The sequence below is a fragment of the Poecilia formosa genome, unplaced genomic scaffold, assembly GCF_000485575.1.
Source record: "Poecilia formosa unplaced genomic scaffold, Poecilia_formosa-5.1.2 Scaffold155, whole genome shotgun sequence".
NCBI lineage: Eukaryota > Metazoa > Chordata > Actinopteri > Cyprinodontiformes > Poeciliidae > Poecilia > Poecilia formosa.
This window is the reverse complement of record NW_006800094.1, coordinates 735,608-756,608: the sequence shown is the minus strand read 5'-3', so window position 1 is coordinate 756,608 and position 21,001 is coordinate 735,608. Positions and strand designations below refer to the sequence as shown.

Genomic DNA, 21,001 nt, shown 5'->3' with positions numbered 1-21,001 from the left:
ACGCACAATCCCAATAACATAATCAGTCATAAATCAGATCATTTTTACTTTGTCAGTTTTCTTAACAAAATTGCTATAAAATTATTCTCTGTCATTATTAACATGTATTCCAACAGTAAAGTAAATTTTATTTAATTCCCTGGTAGATCAGCTCAGCCATCCCATCCCTGATGCCCTTGCTGTACTCCAGCGTGGCTCGGTGGATCTTCCACTCATACAAGCCGCATTTCCGGAGGTATCGGAGAAACTTTGGAGCCCCGGGAAACAGCACATTGTCAGCCACAATCATAGACCCTTTTCCCAGCAGACCATATCCCTCCAGTAACTGAAACAAACAGAATGGAACAATGTTAATGTTTCTTTATTAATCTACTAGCTGTTTATTTATTAATCTACTACCTGTAGGTCAGGCAGGTAGCATTTCTTCCAGTGGTCCATGAAGACAAAATCCAGCCTCTCCAGGTTGTAGTCGGACCGCAGCCGAGGTATTACTTCATCAGATGGATTCACAATGAGCTCCACCTGAAGATGCAAATAGATGACACAGAGCAAAAAGTTTGCATTAAGGGGGATTTCACGAGTAGCTGGCCATTTCCTGCTGTCTCACCGTGTCATCGTCAAATCCTGCCAGACGGATGATTTTCTCAGCAATGGCTGCGTTCCCTTGATCCATCTCTATGCTGTAGAGTCGGGCCCCAAGAGGAAGAGCCCGGGCGATTCTCACGGTGCTGTATCCACAATGAGCTCCCAGTTCCAGCACTGTTAAAGGGCTTTGCTCCATCAGAAGGCGGTCCAGAATCTTACCTAAACAACAAAAAACACTCACAAGCTCTAGCAGGTATGAACTCAGAATGTTCTTCACATCAACACTTCATGCACACTGAAGTAAACGGATTCCCTGCCTTTTTTAGGCCCAATGTTGCTGATGAACTCCACTTTGCTGCTCCAGTAATCGAAGGCGTCCAGGATGCTGTCTGGGTCCCCAGGTGTGGAGTTAGTCAGAACGTACTGGAATGCACGCTCTTCTCGGCTCAAACCGGTTACACAGTCCTTCCAAATCCTAACCAGAACCGCCCGGTAGAACAGCACAAAGTAGTAGCGGTACCTGATTATCAGTGTCAGCAGAAGGGGAAGAAAAGCCAAAGCAATAGCAGGGGACACCATCCTTGAAGAGAAGGAAAACGGGAGATGCATACATTTTATTAGAAGTGTCATGCAATCTCATTTATTCTTTGACAGCGGTCTTCAACTCTTGGACTGGACTCTATATCAACTCTGATATGAATTTGTTATAAAAGTATTACTGATTGCACTTTAAAAATTAGGTAACTTTATTTTATTAAAGGTAAAGTTTAAACAGTAATGATTTATTGGTTAATGTCAAGTTGTCATATCAAAGACATTTTGAATAATGTCAGCTTTGTATTAAAAGTGTCATAATTTACTGAATGACGCTTTATGACAACAGTCATAAATATTCATGAAGGCTTATTCATGTTCATGACAGGTGTCATGTCAGTCTTATTCACCCCCCTTCAAATAAAGTGTTACCGAATACTGAGTTTCTAAATAAGGAGAGGTCCAACCAAAACTTTGGGAATCAAAATACATGACCCATTTGTTATTTTGTTCCTTGTAGAAAAGAGCGTAACTTTTGTATTGCCACCATTTTGAATATAATAGGAATGACCTGTGACCTGAGTGGAAATGACAGACTCTACACAGACAACATGCAAACTTGCTTCAAGGCAGCTGTGTAAATAACACTACGATCATTTGTACATATTGAACAGTTATCTGTTGTAAGAGCTATTACAAAAAATACGATTACAACCAATAGCATTTGGAGATAGCGCTACATATTTATTCTTCATAAATAAATATTAAACTCCATGGTCACAATTTGGATTAGCAAAATGTTCCAACAGCTTTAATTACAAATTGTCTACTTAAAAAAAATGTAGTCCTTTTTATATCAGCTCCAGTAATATTACCATACCTATATCACTACAAAAAAACTCTATAGTTATTATTATTGGCTCATTAATTGATTTTTGTTTTGAAACTACTATATTTTTGGCAAGTTACTTTATACTTAGCTTAACAATATTAAAAATGTATAAAGTATCACGGAAGGATGCTTCTGTATCAACTTTCTTATGTGTGCAAATTACACAACAATGACTTACTGTTCTATGAATCTATCTGTTATTTTGAGCCACTAAAGCAATTATTTCCACTATATATTCATTTTACAGAAGCAAGATGATTTGTCTAAACTTATTGCAGTCTTTAAATGACAGAACTATTAATTTGAATTAACAATTATGTTGAAATACTTTCCATTTACTTGCCTTTTCTGAGATTGGCGGCTTCATGTACAAAGCTCTATAAACTTTTGAGACAATTTATCGTACGTTTTCATTCTTAAGTCTATGAGAATAAAATGCTCCACCATTCTCAAACTGCATCCACAAGCTCTCTGCTGTGGATCGTACGCAAATAACAAATGTTCAAATGAAAATAGTAAGAAAAACTTACCTGTTTTCTAAAGAACAGTGACTCTTCACTAAACAGAAGTGAAAAGAAGCAGACCAGCTGAGCAGGAGAGGAATGCACCTGTATCTGAGAAGCTCGGACACTCTGCAGTTTGAATAATTTATGCATCACGTGACTGACAGCATGTACACCGTGATTATTGGCAGTTGTTTTAATTAAGGTAACGTAAAGTTGAAACATCGGTTTGTCTGCTTTTATAATGAGACGTGTTAGATCCCCATCTGCCGATATCTAAACCTGAGCAAATTATATGTGTAGGAGCAGACAGTGATACTGATGGAGGCGGCATGAAACCGATATATCAAGTTAACATCAACAGGTGTGTTTCTGTGGAGTCCAATTTCTGTCTTCACTGAGTCATGGTGGAAAGATAAAGAAAAGAATGAGCAGAAAATTCATGCAAAACTATAACACAAAATGTAATAATACACTGATGGGGTTTAATTAAATACAGAGGGGAATATTCAAACATAGCAAAACTATGTGAGATACATACAAATTGGATGAAAAAAGTTAATTAATATGACTTGAGAATTTCTTTATGATGTGGATATTTTCTTTCTGCATGCAAGTAAAACTCCACAAACATTGTCGTTGAAAGGCTACACTTGATGTGAAATAGTAACTTTCCAAACGTTGCATCACCATCACTGCCTGTGCAACTTCACCACAAATAGTTGAAACTGCCAACAATCAGAATACAGCTCTATGTCTCATTCTTCAGAGTTGAAAGGTTTTCTAAAACATAACAAATCAAATAAAGTAGCATCTTGCAAGTCTGAATTGTGTAACAATCAGGCTGTGGACAACTTGAACTGAAAACTGATAACGCCAGATATATATATTTTTTATTATTATTTCATACTTTCAAAACATGGGAAACATGCATTTAGAACTGGAAATGTGTATGTGAAAAAGAGCTAATACCATTTCACACGGTGAAAAGGATAAAAGCGGCCTCATAGTTTACAATTTTCTAATGTTGTTCAGTGTCATAAAAAAATGTTCTCCTCTGTTGATGCTTCTGTCCCCTCAGCCATTTAGTTTCTTGCCTTAACTCTTCAGATCCTCCCCAGGTCCCCTGTTGAGCTATGCCTTTTCAATAATTAACTTTTCTAACAAAACCAGCAGATGTTTTGCTTATTGCACTAAATGGAATAGGAAATGGACACATTTGTCAGTACAAACACAAAAACAAGCTTCCCACACTGAAGGTATTTTTTTTATGCTTTCTGATGTCTAAAGTTTTTTTACTTTTGTCCTTGAGTTGTCAGCTAGTGCATCCTCAGCATCATCAGCTACTTAAACTACTTCAGCATCCTTACTGCCCATCCTTAGATTCATTGTTACTACATTTATTTCTTGCACCAAACCTATTCAACTTAGATATTAGATATACTTCGCTTCCTCTAAGTCTTTTTGTCATGTAAATATGCCTACCTTGTTAGAAAAAGATGTGGTAATGCAAAAAAAAAGCAAACTAATTAATAAAATAAATTGCTTTATTCACAAAAAACTATGGGTTATCGTCAAAATAAGCTTTTACTATAGAAACAATTACTCCAGTTGGAATATTCTCAAAATCAATTAAAAGACTACTAATGCATGATGTCCGCTGTAATGGAAAATGGGTTAAATTCTAACTTCATCAGAATACAAATCCAATTCTGAATATTTACAATTTTAATAATCCCTAGCAGTTAAATCACAAAATTTTAAGGGTGTCATACAATTTATGCCAGGTGGGAGTATCTACTCAGTCTTTAAGGGTGAATATTTTTGTGATGTTGTCTCTCTTTTTCTCAGCTGTAGTATTTAGGAATGGTTGTGTCTGTTAGATTTAGGCAAATAAATATAAAATGTTACTGCTAATAGCATACCGGCTCCATTCTGTAGCGAACTGAAACGGCTACTTGTTTACAGCTCTGGACAAGGCTTCTTCAGAAGACTTCTGATGAACTTCTTTAGCTCTTTGTCCTTTCGGGTCCACTTAACGAGTCGAGTCAAAATGAGTCTTCCTTCTTCCGCCTGAGCTAGGGCCAGGAACCATCCATGTTGGGGTCTGTTCTCTAGCCTTCCTCCTCTCTTTGCCTTTTTCTTGTCAACCGGCTCCTCATTTTGCTCTTGCTTGTTGTTTGTCTCTACCAAGTCTAAGTCGGGACAAGTGCAGCTGCCTCCTTCCTGCAGCCACAGAGCCCTGTGGGTCATTGCGCCTCCAAACTCCTGCGCCCTCTCTGCACCTCCCCCTGCCCACCTCAGGATGCGGCTGCGGGCCACAGGCACCAGCTGACGGTCGCCTCCTACTGTTGAGACACTGTCCAGACGCATCTTTAAAGCTGTGACGTAGAAGGAGAGATTTTAATGCTGTTTCTAAAATGTCACTTCAGACAACTTTCTGATCTAAAAATGTATAATGTCTATGCAAAAACATCACATTAAACAATTCAAGTCTTCCTGGATAAAAAAGGAGAGGAATGTTCTGAAAGGCTACGTTGGTTCCTCACCGTATGGACTGTGGCAGAAGTTTTCCTGGATGTCAGACTCTCCTTCAGCAGTCAGAGAGCAGGCATCACAGATGATACTCCCTGTGGAAGGGAAAGAGAAACAGGATTGTAATTCTGGCTGTCTGCAGTGGGGGCAGAGAACAGAGGATGAAAACAGACTTCATCTCCAGAGCAATAAATTCAGTGGTCACATCAATAAAACAGGCAAAGAAACAAAATGACATGAAAGAACATAAAGACAAAAAAATACAACTACAAGAAAAACTCTATGTAAAAACGTGTAGTTAAATAAAAAGTAAAGAAAAAAAATCAAAGAAAAACAAATATAAAATCTTCATGTTATAACATTTTGGATGGAATTTCAAGTAACTTATTTTAGTCCTTTTTAGCTTCTCCTATTGAAATGAGAGGTTGTAGACACTCAACCACTCAAAAATATACCCAAACTGCTAATGGCCAATTTTCTATAAATATAAGAAGTAAGCTGTCTAATTAATATTGAGTAAAAAGCAAGATATAAATTACGTCACAGCGATCAGAAATCTCAACTTTTTTTCCAGAATCCACACAGACCTGTGCAACACAGCCACTTCAGTAAAGAGACATAATTATCCAGAGGTTTGACTTGACTTATCGTTAATGCCTACCATCTGTACGGATTACAATGATCACAGTCGTTGTCAGGGCTTGTTTAGTATGTAAATTTCAGCCAAACATCTCAACCTGACCGAAGAAACCCCAAATGGAAACAGCAGTATCAATTAATCACTATTAACATAATAACAAGGAAAATGTCGTTCATTTATGACTATATCTGTTAGGTTGGCTTGTAAGAAAGATGTTAAGGCCCCACATTTGTTTAATCGCGACACCCAGTGGGGACCCGAACCTGATATTGGGAACCACTGACTTGGGCTAAATTTGCATTAAAATGAAATGCAGCCAGTAAACAAATAAAGTCTACAGAACGGTGCCGTGAAAACTCAAACTGTGTGATGTGTTGTTTGAATTAGAGTTATAGTTAAAAGTAGGAATATGCTAAAGACGCTGTACCTTTCAGCTCCTCCTCGCGCCTGACCTCCTCTTCCGTCCGCTCCTCCAGCTGTCCGGTTGCTGGGATACAGAGCTCGGTCCCGCTCGGGAACCGAGAGCAATTAAACATCTCGGGCCAGGGGAACCCGAAGGCGCTCATCACGGGCACGCAGCCGTCCCGCACGGCCTCGCACAGGCTCCTGCAGGGGCTCACGGGCCCGCCGAGCTCCGGCAAGCACACCGGGGCGAACAGCGAGCACAGGAACTTCTTGGTGTCCTGGTGGCACAGCTTGGAGATGAGCGGCAGCCAGGCGGCCGACTGCTGCTGGGCCTCTTTCAGGGAGTCGTGGCCGAGCAGGTTGGGGATCCACATACGCCGGTAGCCGATGCCTTGGCACAGAGACAATGTGCTGGGGATAGGCTTACAAACCGAGCGGACCGAAGAGCTGAACCCGATGGTTGGAGGTCCGAGCAGAACTGGATCCGCAGGGTCGGAGGCATAAACTACACTGAAGAGCATGAGAGAGCTGAGCACAAAAACAGACATGGCTCTGGTAGTTTAGTGAAATGTTCGCAGCTAGCAGCACTGCCTGGACTTGACTCTCCTTAGGGTGTAAACAAAGAGGTGTTTGGTAGAAACAGGGGGTAATTAGAGGGCAGGCGCCTCCCAGTCCTCATCCCACCCCATCAGACTAACTGACTCAAACTTAACAGGACCAGTTCTACTGGATCAGTAAACACTAAGCACATCACACTCATTATAAATGCTACAAATACTGTGCCTTGGGAATATTCCTAAACCTTATCTTATTTCACGTTTGGTCATGTTGCAGTTACAAACTTAAATGGGATTTCAAGTGATAGAGCAGATTTTTAAAACAATATAAATATGTGGTTTCCAATATCTTTTACAGATAAATTTTATATAAAAACTGGGCAATTTGCTTTGATCTACAGGAGCTGTTCATGTATAGAGTTGTGATCCTACTGGTAGGTGAACCTCTTCCCCAATCTCAGGTTTTTTTGGAGCTTCTAGGTTTTCTACCAGAAATACTCTGGATTTACGTCAACTGGGGTCAATGCATCTTTCCTATTTCTGCTGACAAGCATTTTCATAGCATGACACTATCACTGTTTACCATGTGGATAAAGTCTTGGGGAGGGAGTAGAGATGTAGAATGTATTTTAACATCGTGTCTTTTGCATGTAGCTAAAAAAGGTCAACTTTGTCTCATCTGTCCAGAGCAATGTGGTCAACACTTACTTGCACAGTTTTTTTTTACTGTCATCAGTTAAAAAAATCTTAAGAGTCTCAATTGCATCAACCATCTAAATATGTAATTAAAAATAGATTCATTTCTTATGAAACCAATAAATCAAACTCTATTATCACCTGAAGTGATAATAGAGTTTACATCTTTCATGGAGTGTTTCCTATTTCTCTTTCTGGACATTTGTAAGTTTCACTGTTATTTGTTTTTCTAATAATACGTTTTCAAGCTTTTTATATGAGATAGGCTGTCAGAAATGTAAGTAGTAAATAGAATTAAGGGGCTGAAAATAAAATGTAATGATATTAGAATTATGGCAGCAAACCAGCAAAACGCAAAGAACTTTGCACAGTTTTTCAACCAAACTAACCGACTGAGTTCAAATGCTGTTGGATGCAGTTAATGTTAGCTAAAAGATTACTAGGGCTTGAGGACTTGTACTCAGATGAAAACTGCCTGAGTGAGGATTATACTCAGGCAGGTATGGACCCTGAACGATTTTTGAGGGACGCGAAAGAGACGGGTTTCAAACGTGGAACCGAAGAGGAAAAAAGAAATACGGTGGAAAAAATTATTTGGCTATTGATTTATAAGTCCAGTCATAGAGCTAGATATGTCGCTTACAAAATGAAGCACACTTTATCTGTCCAGAAAAAGCTTGCTCCTAAACTCTGGGAAGAAGTAAAGAACGTAGATTTTGTCTTTTTTGACAAGATGGAAAGAAAACTATGTGGAGTTATCTTTCAACTTCTCTCAGGCAGTGATGATTTAGCTAGAGAATTGGTGTTTAAGATGATAAATAGTGACAACCCAATAGTTATTTACAAAGTTATACAATGTTTCAAAAGAACCCTGGCACGTCCTAGGAAAATTAATCTTCCACAAGATCATCTCAGAAAGGCATGGAAGTGGATTCAACAAGCTTTCTGTGGTGGAGATAATTCAGATGATGCTCAGACTCAAGAACCCTCTAAGAGTGGAACAAACATTGAGGTTTGTCCAGTCTTAGTTTGGCCTCTGAGTTTGGGCCATACAGAGGAGTCAGGACCTGCCTCTGAATTGGGACTGACCTCTGAGTCCAGACCTGCCTCTGAGTTGGGACAGACTTCTGAGTCTGGACCTGCCTCTGAGTTGGGACCGACTTCTGAGTCTGGACCTGAGTACGTACAGGCCTCTGAGTACGGACAGGCCTCTGGGTCAGGACCTGCCTCCTAGTCAGGACCGGCCTCTGAGTAAGGACAATCCACCGAGTCATGACCGGCCTCCAGGTCAGGACCTTCCTCCAGGTCAGGACATGCCTCCAGGTCAGGACATGCCTCCGGGTCAGGACCTGCCTCCTAGTCAGGACCTGCCTCAGACACAGAATCATATTCCGAGTCAGGACCGTCTTCCGAGTGAGGACCATTCTCCAAGTCAGGACCTGCCTCGGGGTCAGGACTGTCCTCTGAGTGAGGACCTGCCTCCAAGTCAGGGCCGTCCTCTGAATCAAGACCTGCCTCCGTGTGAGGTCCAGCCTCCGAGTCAGGACCTGCCTCCGAGTTAAGACCTGCCTCTGATTGAGGACCTGCCTCCAAGTCAGGACCTTCCTTCGAGATAAGACCTGCCTCCAAGTTTGGGCCGGCACCCGAGTCAGGACCGTCCTCCGAGTTAGGACCGGCCTCCAAGTCAAGACCTCCCTCTGAGTCAGGACTGGCCTACATGTCAGGACCAGCCTCCAGGTCAGGACCTGCCTCCGAGTTAAGACCTGCCTCCGAGTGAGGACCTGCCTCTGAGTCAGGACCTCCCTCTGAGTCAGGACTGGCCTACATGTCAGGACCTGCCTCAAAGTCAGGACCTGCCTCCTTAGCATACTGTTAGGTGGGGGTCGGACGGATGGGGGTGGACAAACAGACAGTGTATTGCAAGAAGGGGGAGGAGGTCTGACTGTATGCTAACACCCCTCGATATGCTATTTTATTTATTTAATTCTAAGTCATTTCCTCTATCAGTAATGTTGTGTCTACCAGAGGAATCCTTTGGTCATTTTCTTCATTCGAGCCTCATTGATGACTGTATGTTGAAGCACTGAGGAGTTAGAGTCATTTGAACTTTGTATATCAGGTGTTGTCCAAGTGTGCCATTTGGAGACGCCAAATGGAGACTTTGAATGGCACACTTGGACAACACCTGTACATCCTCATAAATAAACAGAGGCACACTCAAAGGGGGTGGGGAGGTGAAGGGGGCTTGAGCCCTTGCCCCTTTTATCCTTGATGCCCCTATTGCCCTTTTTAATTTTTTTTTTCCAAAAAATTTTTTTTCCAATGTTTTTTTTATTTCTATATCAGGAGGCCTGCTTGCGCCCCTCAGCAATAATATTTAACTAAATATAATAATTTAACAAAAATAAACTAGTCTGGCTTCCCTCAGACTGTCAGAGCCTTCATGTTGTTCAGACACCGGGTCCATGGTCAGGACGAGGGGTGCGGATCTGTGCCCTCTAACTATCAAATTATGGGCAAGAATATTTTTTATACACTGGTTTGTGAATAAAAACTTAGGTCTGATGAAGTTAGAAAAGCTGTTCTATTTTCTACTCTATTTATTTTTGTAATTGTCCTCAAAATAGTGGGAAAAAACCTGCCTTCGCCCCTAAACACAGAAACAATTCAGCTGCAGAGAAAACTTCTGACTTTAACTTAATCAGGCTGATAAATGCCTGGTTCGCTACAGGCAGTCCGAGTCGGTCCCACCGACAGATATAAAAATGTTTGTCTTTATATCAGATATCCTAATATAAGACACAGTACTGCGACTGTCACCGCGAGTCGCGACGCTGCTCAAAGCCCCAGTACCACCTGGTGATTGTTCACTCTGCTTCTCCTCAACGTCACTACCAGGCGAGTTAAAGCCTCTGCTGACAGGATCTGGCCTGGAGGTGAGCGGCTGTAAATTGAAGTTATTGCAGAATCTCAAGTGTTAAAAGAAGATTCGGCCCAGAGCATGTAGAGTTCACAGAATAAACGTCAGCGAAAAATACTGTAGCAATAATTAGAACCGCTGCATAAAGCCAAACATGCCACAGTTAAATGAATCAAAATGTCCCTAAAGCATTGGCGGACTGGTATAGGGGCTACCGGGGGGAGATTCAGCAGGGCCTGCTGTCTCTCGGGAGATTCCAGGTAGATCCAGAGATGCGCATTGCAGCGGCTTTGGGCCGGCCCAAGGTAATGTGGGGCCTCATCTACTCACCCCAAGGGTTTTAAGAGGCCCTTTCATCTCTCAGACAGAAGCTGTCACGTTTACCGACATGTCTTGTCCTGTTCTACAGTACTCTTGCACTTTGTTGCTTGGTGCATTTTGCATTAAGGAACCATTCAAACTGGGTCGAATGCTGTTAATGATAGTTGAAATCCCCAAATAAAACAAAAAAAAGTTTCAATGTTAAAATAGCACTTACAGTTTTATGTTTAATAAGCCTCAATAAATTGAAACAATTTTGTAATGGGGACTCGGGACAACATTTCACCATAGTGGTTTGTATCCATTGTGGCTGCGCTGATTAATTATTATACTTCTAGATCTCCCTTTATGCATGTTAAAGCCCCAGGGGAAGATCCAGGCATTTTCATTGCTCCCTGACCGCCCTTGGCTACTTGAACAACCAATGAAGTCCAGAAAGAAAGAAAGAAAGAAAAAAGAAAGAAAGAAAAAAGAAAGAAAGAAAGAAAGAAAGATAGATAGATAGATAGATAGATAGATAGATAGATAGATAGATAGATAGATAGATAGATTTTTTTTGTCATAGCAACAGGTAAACCCGTACAGTAGCTGCTGTATGGCTTCTGTCCACACCTTTGTTTGAATTTTCTACTTTCACGTGACTAAGGTCGTCACTGCTTCTCAAATACCGGAAGTAGTTGTTGTGTTGTTGTTGCACCACAGCTGCTGTCATGTGATAGCCTGTCTGAGAAAGCTGCTGTGATCAGTAGCTTTTTACCTTTGTCCGGGAGTAAATTAAAAGCAGGCAGGCGAGCAGCTTTATGTTCGTTGCGGAAGAACCACACGGCTCGTTTGTGAAGGAGAGCAGGGAAGCCGGGGTTGTGTAGTTTGACCCCTCGGACGCAGCCATGGGTTGCTGTTACAGTGGCGAGGACGGCAACTCCAGAGAGGTAGCTAGCTGCTAGCCGAAATGATAACTGATTTCTTGCTTATTAAGAAAGAACTAAGACTCGACGCTTTTTCACTTTTTTCATTGATGTTTAATGAGTAATATGAGCAATGTGTTGATATGAAGAAGTCGCTTTGAGATTGTTTATAATGGGAAGCCGGAAAGTAGCATTAGCTTGCTAAGCTTGCGGGACAGGCCCAGCAGAGGCTAAGTTGCTCATAAAAGTTTATATAACTTAAAACGGTACAATATAAAACACTAAATGTAAACATTTTTGGATATCTGTGTGCAAGTAAATCTCTCTATATTAATGGCTTACATAACACGGATGTTCATGAGCAGATAGGTATCCGTAATGTAAAAAGTACTGATTTCTTTACTAGATATTGGCTTAATAATCAATAAATGTTTACCAGCAGGAACATCTTTGATATGACAGAAACTATCTGAATGTAAGCTGTGTCACATGACTGTTAACATTCTCTGCTGTTTTTAGTTTAAGGAAACGAACCCTCTGTGAGCTGGAAGTTTTCTCTTGAAGGGTCTAAGTTCATAAAACAAGACGTAAAGATACACTGCAACTTTCCCCAAAACATTATCGATGTTGGCATTTAACTGAGTGACATAGTGAAAATATTAGAATAATAAGGGCACAGTGATTGATTTATGACTGGATTTTTTTAGTCAAGCTTTAGCAAACGATACAATCTAACATGAAAATAAAACACCTCTTTAGTACTTTAAATATAAAAACATGATGAAGGCATAGCAGGTTCTTAGATTTTTGCTTCAGAATTGATTGATTTTTCAGCCCTAACCTTGATTGTAGCAACATGTGCTGCTTGGTGTATGGGTGCTAGTTAAACTAAAGAGACTGATGCATCAAACTTTTCTTCAGCTTTAATTTTGCATCCAGTGAAAAAGCCACTTTTTTACATAAATAGAAGACAAAATGTTGTTTTGCTTCCCTTCTTACTTTGCTCTAGAAGCCTGAGGAGACTGACCCTCTCATCCCCCATCCGAACCCTGTGAGCAAACCTCCAAATGGGACAGAGTGGCCCACCCCCGGTGTCCCCTCTCCACCGACAGATGGACAAGCCCTCCTTACATCCATCTTGACAAAGACTGCGCAGTAAGTAACGTCTTTGTTCAATGCCAGAAAAGTCTGACTGTGATTTGTACTTCCTGACAGTGAAACCCAATTTATTTGTGTTGGGGGGGAAAAAAAAAAGATAATTTTCCTTTTTCTTTTAGGAACATAATTGACGTCTCAGCAGCTGACTCTGTTGTAATGGAGCAACATGAAATCATGGACAAAGCTAGGCAGTACAGGTATGTTGAAAGTTTATATATATATATATATTTTTTTTTTTCTCTCTTTTAGGTAACTGTATGTCTGTCTGCATGCCAGAGAAATCACAGGCACACAAAGAAATACTGCTCTAAACGAAACATACCCTATTTTTTTAAAGAGTCTTCTTCAGGCTACCAGCTACATAAAGAAGTGTAATTTTTTAAATCACTAAGCTGCACAAAGTAGAGGCATTTAATCATATTTTCTAGTTTATTGATTGTCTCAACCTCAACAGTCCCACCAGTTTTTCTTTTGAGTTTTCAAACATCATTGTCCAGCCCTACTTGTAAGAACAAAACAACTACAAGATCAATTATGATCTTGTAATTAAAAAAAAAAAATACAACACTGCTATGGAGGGATTCACAAAAATAATAGAGATATCAGGATTTCAGTATTTTTTTTTGTTTTACTTTTTTTTTTTTTACACCTTTGTTTGGTGTATAATTGTGTGTCCATTTTTGAGTATGCATGGATGAATGTGGCTGTAGTGTAAAGCACTCTGAGTCAGTATGACTGGAAAAGAAGCTATATAAGCTCAGACCATTTAATGTTTATTCCATTATTTACAAGATAAATCTGTTTTGTCTGTACGTTATCCATCTGTGGATCAATTTCTCTGTCCATTTGTGCATTATCCCATTCTTCCATCTGTTTGTCTCTGCTTTTAGCAAATTTAATACTTTGAAGCCAGACCACTGAGAAATATCTGCCATAATTTGATTAAATGAGGCCAAAAAAAAAAGAACTGAGAAATTTGATTCAGAGAAAAAAAAAATAATTTTGACACGCAAAAGTTGAACCCTGAGAAAATGTTCTTGCATTTTCTCCTCCTGATGGTTCAAGAAGATCTTCTTGAACCCTGAGAATGAAAGTCTTATGCAGTGTCATCTTGTTGTGATTGGATGGTTTAACGTACAGGTGTAGATAAAACTGTAGGTTCTTAAAACACAGACTTCCTTTCATAGAGAAGGGATGATGTGTTCCAGACTAAATGTGTCTTTATTTTTAAACCCAGTAGGAATTACAAACTTTTTTCCCCCTCTTTCAGTACAAAACTGGCCATGTTGAGCACCAGCTTGCCTCAGAAGAAAGCCCTCACTCTTCCCTCCCTAACTAGCCAGCCCCACCAAGTGCTTGCAAGTGACCTGGTGCCATACTCGGATGTTCAGCAGGTAAGCTGTGTTGTTTTAAAAGAGCTAACAGAGGTTTTTAAACAAAATAAAATACACACTAGTTTTCCTTTTTTTTTTTTTTCCTTGCGTCATTTTTTTCTATTTTGCACCCAGTATACATTCTCCCTTTTCATGTTTCTTTGCAGGTATCCAAGATAGCAGCTTACGCTTACAGTGCAATCTCTCAAATCAAAGTGGATGCTAAAGAGGAACTGGTCGTCCAGTTTGCCATTCCTTGACTGTCAAATGCATATTGTTCCTCCCGCCCCACTCGCTCTGTGCCACTCCTGCTTCATCGTACTCCAGCCCACCTTTTCATTATTTAATTAAAGCATTTTGGTCGTCCTGCTTCGTAGCTCTGCCACGAACTTTTGTGAAGACAGGAAGTGAATCGCCTCCCACCAGAAAACAACAACTGTCTTTTAGTAAAATTCTTGAGCGTTATTGGCAGATGGGCCATGTAGGTGGGTTTCGAGTTCTTGACCGATGTGTATGATGATCCACTATCAGCGAGGCCTCCTCTGTGTGTAACACATGCGTTAGGCTTTGTCCAAAAGATGTAAAATAAATCAATATTCATAATATTTTAGGGTTTCAGGGTCTTTTCCGTGTCTTTAGACTTTATTTTCAGATGGGCACACTGTAGTCACATCATGTTATCAGATGAGACAGCTCATGGTTCACACCCTGATCAATAAGTCACATTGTGTGAGACATTTTGAATTTTTACAGTGCCGTGGATGTGAATGACAGTCGTAGTTTTTTACTTGCAAAGAACTTGGGACATGGCTTCATGTTTGTACATCATATAAGTTTAAAACTAAAGTGTTTTTCAGTTAGTTTTCTCTAAAAAGTAAAAAAAAAAAAAAAAAAAGTCAAATCCAGCTTGAAAAGAGTAATTAGCATCTTTCTCCCCTGAGAAGTTAAGCTGTTGTTTCACCCTGCATTGAACAGCAGGAGTGCTGAATACATGCAGCTCATCTGGTGTCATTCTGAATCAAGAAAAAAAACAAACAACTTTAGTTTCAGTTTTCATTTCAGCTCCTGATGGTTTAATCTGTCTTTCACCTGACCATATCATGATTAACCAGTTCATTTCCGGAGGATAAGGATTAAACACAAGCGGAGGCGTGGGCTGGTTGGACCTCCTGAAATGTTTGAGCTTAACGCACTAGTTTACAGAAGGAGATGTTCAAGAATCCTGTCCTCCTGATGAATTGGGCACGAACTTAACATTTTAAACGACAGGGTTAGAAAATCAAGGGTGACGCAAGTGGCCTGTGGAGGATGCAAAGGCTCGCCCTAAGATCGTTACCTTTGTACAGAATTTTCCGATCGACTACATCTGTAGCTGGTGGATCGTATGAAGGCCCTGTGGGATGACAGTTTTTTATGAAACAAAAATGCTTTTCAGGTCTGCGATTGTTAGCTTTTTACTTAAAGCCTGTTTTTTGTTTTCCCCCGGATTGAGGTTTTCATATTAATCAGAAACTAACTTGTTGCAGCATGGAAGAGTGTTGATCTATATACCCGAGGAGATTAAATAACCTCAGACTTTTTGCCGATTATTTATGTTTTTGTTTCTAACTGTACATGTGCTCTTTAAGGGAGGGCGCAACATGAGATGATCTCAAGTCGCTAAAGGGAGCCTGCAAGACTATTTATACCACACAACTGATTAGAGCTTTTGTTATGCAATGAATTCTTGGCATTTTTTTTCCTGTTACTTAAATGTATAATACATGGAAGACTGTATGTTTGTACTATCCTAGGCTAGTACCAAAAAGTTAAAAATATTTTTTTTTTTTTTGGTTTAATCAGTTCATTAAAAAGTTTCAAGAAAACAATTGTGTCTTATTGTAGTGACATGTTCTGAGAAGTAGTTTATTTAGTGATGTTACAGAGTTTTAACAGATAATTTACAGCAAGAATCAAACATTTCTACAGGTTCATATAGTAGCATAACATTGAAATGTTACTTTATTTCTGTCATTCAAAAAGTAATTATGACATTGTATACATATATTGATATATTTCTAGGATTTAGAATTTGATGATTATGGCCTAAGGCTAATAAAAACCCCAAGTTCTGTCTCTTCGATAATTCCTCATGGATTGTTTGTGAGTTTATATCAGGAGAATTTGCTTGTCCGTCAAGCAAACTGGTCCACTAAACAAAAATTTCCTTCTTTTCCTTCTTAGTCCATGCAATATATTTCTGATGTCTCTGGTGCAGCAGGGGTTTAAAACCAGGAATACAAAAGTCATAGTCCATGTTCCGGATTGTTCTGTACCAGAACATGGACTGTAAATGACTTGCGGTGACTCTTAGCTCTTTGTGTTTCAACCTCACTGTGGAGAGGCTCAATAACTCTCTGCTGTCAAGCAGGCAGCCTTTCCAATGATTTTGTCAGACATAATATTTTTATGTAATATATCTTTATTGGTCTTGCATGATCTCTTAATTATGTGGGGAACTGAATGTTGGGGTTTCATTACTTGTAATCCATAATCATTTTTTTTTTTTTTTTTTTAGAAATAAACACTTAAAAATGTAACACTGTGTATGTAATAAGTCATTAAATATTTCAGGTTTACATTTGAATTGTTGACATAACATAACTGTTCAATATTATTCAACTTACAGGTGAGATGCACCTGTAAGTTCAGAGATGTTTGATTGATCACCTTGAGTCTTTGTTGCTTGAACTTAAACTTCATAATTTTCTAAACTTATATTCCATGCCATGATTAGATTTGAAAAATTGCTAGTTAATACGGGCTAAAATGTGAAACAAGTAGGTTTCACTGATGTTCTCAAACAACAAAAAAACTAAATTTCAGTTATTTATTTTTCTATTTCCAGCACAGAAACATCAAATTGTGACATTAAATTGCAAAAAATAATTATAACAACACTAATTTCAGTTCAAATACTGGTGGCAAATGTGCATATTTAAAAATCTGTTTTCTTGCAGTGAAGCTTTTGAATCGAGTTGTGATTCCCACACACTAGCATTCAGTGAAGGCTCTTCCTGCTGCTTCTGCAGCGGGAGTTGCTTTGATGCCACAGCTTTGCCAGGACTCGCTCCTGCTGTGTCACGGCACTGAAGTCCATCGTCTTTAACTGTGGCAATGCAGAAATCACACGATTCCTGCACACAGAAAACTACACACTGAATATTGCACCAATTTTTACTTCTTAAGAGTTTCTAGCTGTACCAGCTCTGAAAGCATTAAAGCTAATCTCACAAGTGTTGGATTTTGTGTTGAAAATCAAATGTAAAAAAAAAAAACTGAACTGTTTAAGAAGTGATCACTGTTTTAACCAGCAGACATAAAAAAAGACATGATAGTTTCTCAACTGTGTATTGTGTGAGTGTGTGTGTTTAAGTGCTGTTGCTGTGCAGACCAGGACAGGAATTTGATCCGTGTTCAAGCACCTGTTGCAATGTTGTCCACATACGTGCCTGCACAGCATTCAGGTCTAGAGTAATCCCTCTCTTCTGCTCTCCCTGTATTTGTCAACCAAAAGCACATACCTACTCTCTGTACTGTATGTATTGTGTACGTAGCAACAAATGACAACAGTAGATGACTGCATTTCTGAAGTCATATAAAAAAATGTTACAAGTAAAAGACCTCCCTGTAACATTGTCTCAACTCGGTAAGATGTGTATGTTAGAGCAATGTCTCTACCTGTAAGTCTTGTTTGTCTCTATAGGGTTTCCATGTAGAGTGACGGAGTGAAGATGGGGGAGCACAGCCAACCTGTCCACCTCTGACAGAGTAGAAATATTGTTCCCATGAAGATATAACACACGGAGTCCATGCAACTCGCACAAAACCTGCAACATATTTGTCCGCAAACTTTATCACAAAGCAGTGAGTGGAATTTTATGACATGCCAACATAAAATAGCTCGTAACTATAAAGTGGAAGGAGCATGATACATTAATTTCTGAACTTTTACACACACACACAAAAAAAATCATCAGGTGTATATTTGCATTCAGCCTCCCCGAATCAACACTTTGAAGAACATTTTTGTACAGCAATTCGAGCTCCAGGTCTTTTTGAGTCCATATGTTGTTATCAGAATAAGGATGAGAGTTACATTTTTGAACGTTTCTTTTCTTTTTCTTTTTTTAAAATGCTTCAGCCTCATCAGCTGCTGGAGAGAATATGAACAGACATTTTCAAGTATTGCATCAGATTGTTAATTGCGATTTGGCTTGGACTTTGACAGAGCCATTCCAAATGCGGTACATGAATATGCAACTGTGCATTGATAAGTCACTTTCATTGGAGCTTTAGCCGCCTGTTTATGATTGTCACCTGCTGGAAAACGAGCCTCTTCCCCAGTAGCAAGTCTTTGCAATCTCCATGGACTTTGTTCTTCCTCACATTAACGCTCATCAGCTTCCCTTTCCCTGCTCAAGACAGATGATACTGACACAACTATGTTTCACTGTGGGGGTTGGGTGTACAGTGCTAATTTTCCATAGATGACAGCATTAAGGTTTAGCTTGTCTTATCTTGTGGTATTCTTCCACGTGTGTGTTTGCCTATGTCCTCTACATAGCTGTGGACAGAAAATATGACTTCTTAGGGTTCTCTTTCAACAACTGCTTCTCTTGCCTCCCTCTTCCATAAAGGGCCAGATTTGGAATGACTTATGAAATGCTCAGTGAAATGATGAAAGGTTGGGATAATATTTTATGACCAAAGCCGGTTTAACCTACAACTTTGTTCCTGATCTTCTGCTGTGTTTCTTTATCTTCATTCTTAAAACAATTGAATGCATAGGATTTCATTTAGGTTTATCGGAGTAGCAAGGGATAAATTCACATGTATGCCATCAAAATTTATCTGATTTTTTTAAAAAGAGTTTTGAAAACCTTGTATTAATTGAATTCTCGTTCACAATTATAATGCATCACTTTGTGTTGGTTTCTCATATAAAGTCACAATAATTCCAGAGAACTAATTAAATTTGCAGATGTAAAACAGATAAAAAGGCCTATGAATATTTTTGCAAGGCATTGTAGCTGCACTGGAAATGGTCAAATGAAACTCACCTTGTCTATATGAGAGAGTTTGTTGAAGGAGAGATCCAGCCAGGCGAGACTTGAGGGTTCAGCCAGGAAGTGGCTCACTGTCTGATGGAGGTCACACAGGTCCATAATGCTGTTGTTACTGAGACGGAGGGCGCGGCTAAGATATTTGCTTTCTGGATTTTTTTTTAAAGGTCGGAGACTGCTGCGAGGAGTCTCTGTCCAAGCATCTAAAACAAAAAATACAAGAAAGGCAGAGAATTTGACATACTGGCTAATTATCTTTTTTTATTTTTACATTCTCACACTACTTTTGTCATGAAAATATTATTTTGCAACCAAAAACTATAGAAATCAAAAGCAGACATGTTAATTTTTTATTATTGACTACATCACTTACTTACTACATCTATGTAATGCAACTGATGTAACTCATAACCTCGCTCACCTTCCATCCTCTTCTGCCCCTTTGCAGACACTCTCAGACCCATTAACTGCAGTCTAAGGACTGATTGAGACTCATTTATTCATCTATCTATCACTGAGGATACCACTCCAATTGTGTTATGTTCCAGAAACATGATGACAAATAAAAAAAACATTGTATGTCTTACAAGTCTAAGGAACTGAAGAGATTGATTGGATAATAAAAAGGGTCTGATTTAAAAAAATAAATGAATAAACATTTAAATTATTTTCATTAAAGAACACACATATGCTTCATTGTCCTTTCATTTTTAAAAATATAACTCAGTCAAATGGCATTGAGGCCCTACATTGCTGTTCATTTTGTATTTTCAATTAAGATAATCAGAAATGAAACTCAGAAATCAAGCTGATTATCAGAAAGTAGAACATTTAGGAGAGACAGCTCGGCCCTGCTGACATTTAGAGAAACCATGATGAAGATCAAAACCTGTCAATCTGCTGAGACTTCTGAAAGATAAATCCACCGGAGCTCCACACATAGTCTTATCCATGAACACTTTCAACAACCTGCAGAATTAAGAGACATAAGTCTAGATAATTTTTGTGAAATTATTTAGCGTAGGTGTCTTTATATTTTTGACAATTAGTTAATCAGTGATATAAATTCCAAACTAACCAATGATGTAAAATTACCGTACAATAGATGTTCAAATTTTTCGGTGGGGCTCTTCTTTGCAGCAGCAGTCTTTACACACAACAATCTGATTCCAAGGCAACCAACACATGCATTCTGGGATTTGTAGTAAAGATAACTAGAGAACTAGTTAGTACGTCATTCACATGAAAAAAAAAATGAATGCTGACTTTACAGGTTGAAATGATATTTGAGCCTATTAAGAAAAATGTGCTTGTGCAACCTCATATTAAATTACCAAACTTTTTATTAGTTTATTAAATTTTACTTTCCGGGCGCCAAGTCTTGTTTGACTACATAAAAAAGTCAGATTAAAACAGAATTTAATCGCGGTGTCGAATATAAATTTGTGTGCGTGTTCCTCTCTTGATTACTTTTTTTTGCATGATTAAACCATCGAGAAAGAGCAGACAAAACGCCCCCTTTTTAAATATGTCCATGTCGTCGCCATGTTGTGAGTGGCATTTTTGAGCTGTCATTGTGACAATTTCTATTTTTTATATTACGAAAGTAGCGCTGATAATATTACCGTCAAAACTGAATGGAGTAGTACCACGCGAAAAATTTTATTGAGAATATTCACATCCACCCATACTTTTTGACGTAAAAAAATAGCTGAAATATATACAAAGTAAAACTATTTCTATTTTTATAACTGAAACTAACTTAATTTGGTTTGTTTTGTGCGAAACCTTTCCAAACATGCGGTAATGGGTTGCCACTTCCAACATGCCCCCCGAAAAAACAAACAAAACAAAAAAAAAAAAAAACAAGGC

The 21,001-nt window shown here is 39.1% G+C and overlaps 4 protein-coding genes across 7 annotated transcripts; 1 reads left to right on the top strand and 3 right to left on the bottom strand.

Annotated features, from left to right (window-relative positions):
• Window positions 1-59: 59 nt before the first annotated feature.
• Window positions 60-1,236, bottom strand: tomt (transmembrane O-methyltransferase). Its single transcript, XM_007564172.2, has 4 exons — window positions 903-1,236; window positions 608-804; window positions 400-522; window positions 60-325 (listed from the first exon to the last, which is right to left on the bottom strand). The coding sequence occupies exons 1-4, from the start codon at window positions 1,213-1,215 to the stop codon at window positions 128-130; spliced, it is 831 nt and encodes a 276-aa protein (XP_007564234.2). The 5' UTR covers window positions 1,216-1,236; the 3' UTR covers window positions 60-127.
• A 1,746-nt stretch (window positions 1,237-2,982) lies between these two features.
• sfrp2l (secreted frizzled-related protein 2 like) lies at window positions 2,983-6,945 on the bottom strand. Its single transcript, XM_007564120.2, has 3 exons — window positions 6,117-6,945; window positions 5,064-5,144; window positions 2,983-4,895 (listed from the first exon to the last, which is right to left on the bottom strand). The coding sequence occupies exons 1-3, from the start codon at window positions 6,640-6,642 to the stop codon at window positions 4,477-4,479; spliced, it is 1,026 nt and encodes a 341-aa protein (XP_007564182.1). The 5' UTR covers window positions 6,643-6,945; the 3' UTR covers window positions 2,983-4,476.
• A 4,332-nt stretch (window positions 6,946-11,277) lies between these two features.
• On the top strand, window positions 11,278-14,629 carry lamtor1 (late endosomal/lysosomal adaptor, MAPK and MTOR activator 1). Of its 2 annotated transcripts, none has more exons than XM_007564119.1 (5): window positions 11,278-11,517; window positions 12,506-12,648; window positions 12,771-12,848; window positions 13,922-14,045; window positions 14,192-14,629. In XM_007564119.1, the coding sequence occupies exons 1-5, from the start codon at window positions 11,476-11,478 to the stop codon at window positions 14,282-14,284; spliced, it is 480 nt and encodes a 159-aa protein (XP_007564181.1). In that variant the 5' UTR covers window positions 11,278-11,475; the 3' UTR covers window positions 14,285-14,629. The 2 variants fall into 2 exon arrangements, with proteins under 2 accessions (XP_007564181.1, XP_007564178.1); XM_007564116.1 differs by having other exon boundaries at window positions 12,503-12,648.
• Window positions 14,630-15,503: 874 nt separating this feature from the next.
• Window positions 15,504-20,303, bottom strand: lrrc51 (leucine rich repeat containing 51). 3 transcript variants are annotated; one of them, XM_016677424.1, is made up of 5 exons: window positions 20,225-20,303; window positions 19,989-20,098; window positions 19,127-19,332; window positions 17,745-17,893; window positions 15,504-17,200 (listed from the first exon to the last, which is right to left on the bottom strand). In XM_016677424.1, the coding sequence occupies exons 2-5, from the start codon at window positions 20,080-20,082 to the stop codon at window positions 17,065-17,067; spliced, it is 585 nt and encodes a 194-aa protein (XP_016532910.1). In that variant the 5' UTR covers window positions 20,083-20,098; window positions 20,225-20,303; the 3' UTR covers window positions 15,504-17,064. The 3 variants fall into 3 exon arrangements, with proteins under 3 accessions (XP_016532910.1, XP_007564176.1, XP_016532911.1); XM_007564114.2 differs by having other exon boundaries at window positions 20,019-20,098; XM_016677425.1 differs by having other exon boundaries at window positions 20,230-20,276.
• Between the last annotated feature and the right edge of the window lie 698 nt (window positions 20,304-21,001).

Coding starts and splice junctions, on each gene's coding strand:
- lrrc51 (XM_016677424.1), bottom strand. CDS start 20,082: ATGGATAAGACTATGTGTGGAGCTCCGGTGGATTTATCTTTCAGAAGT. Junction 19,333..19,988: donor TCATCATGGTTTCTCTAAAT/GTCAGCAGGGCC, acceptor TTTTTGTTTTAG/ATGCTTGGACAGAGACTCCT. Junction 17,894..19,126: donor AACTCTCTCATATAGACAAG/GTGAGTTTCATT, acceptor AATATGTTGCAG/GTTTTGTGCGAGTTGCATGG.
- lamtor1 (XM_007564116.1), top strand. CDS start 11,476: ATGGGTTGCTGTTACAGTGGCGAGGACGGCAACTCCAGAGAG. Junction 11,518..12,502: donor AGGACGGCAACTCCAGAGAG/GTAGCTAGCTGC, acceptor ACTTTGCTCTAG/AAGCCTGAGGAGACTGACCC. Junction 14,046..14,191: donor CATACTCGGATGTTCAGCAG/GTAAGCTGTGTT, acceptor GTTTCTTTGCAG/GTATCCAAGATAGCAGCTTA.
- tomt (XM_007564172.2), bottom strand. CDS start 1,215: ATGACACTTCTAATAAAATGTATGCATCTCCCGTTTTCCTTCTCTTCA. Junction 805..902: donor CAACATTGGGCCTAAAAAAG/GCAGGGAATCCG, acceptor TTTGTTGTTTAG/GTAAGATTCTGGACCGCCTT. Junction 326..399: donor GCTACCTGCCTGACCTACAG/GTAGTAGATTAA, acceptor TGTTTGTTTCAG/TTACTGGAGGGATATGGTCT.
- sfrp2l (XM_007564120.2), bottom strand. CDS start 6,642: ATGTCTGTTTTTGTGCTCAGCTCTCTCATGCTCTTCAGTGTAGTTTAT. Junction 5,145..6,116: donor GCGCGAGGAGGAGCTGAAAG/GTACAGCGTCTT, acceptor TCCCTTCCACAG/GGAGTATCATCTGTGATGCC. Junction 4,896..5,063: donor CTTCTGCCACAGTCCATACG/GTGAGGAACCAA, acceptor TCTACGTCACAG/CTTTAAAGATGCGTCTGGAC.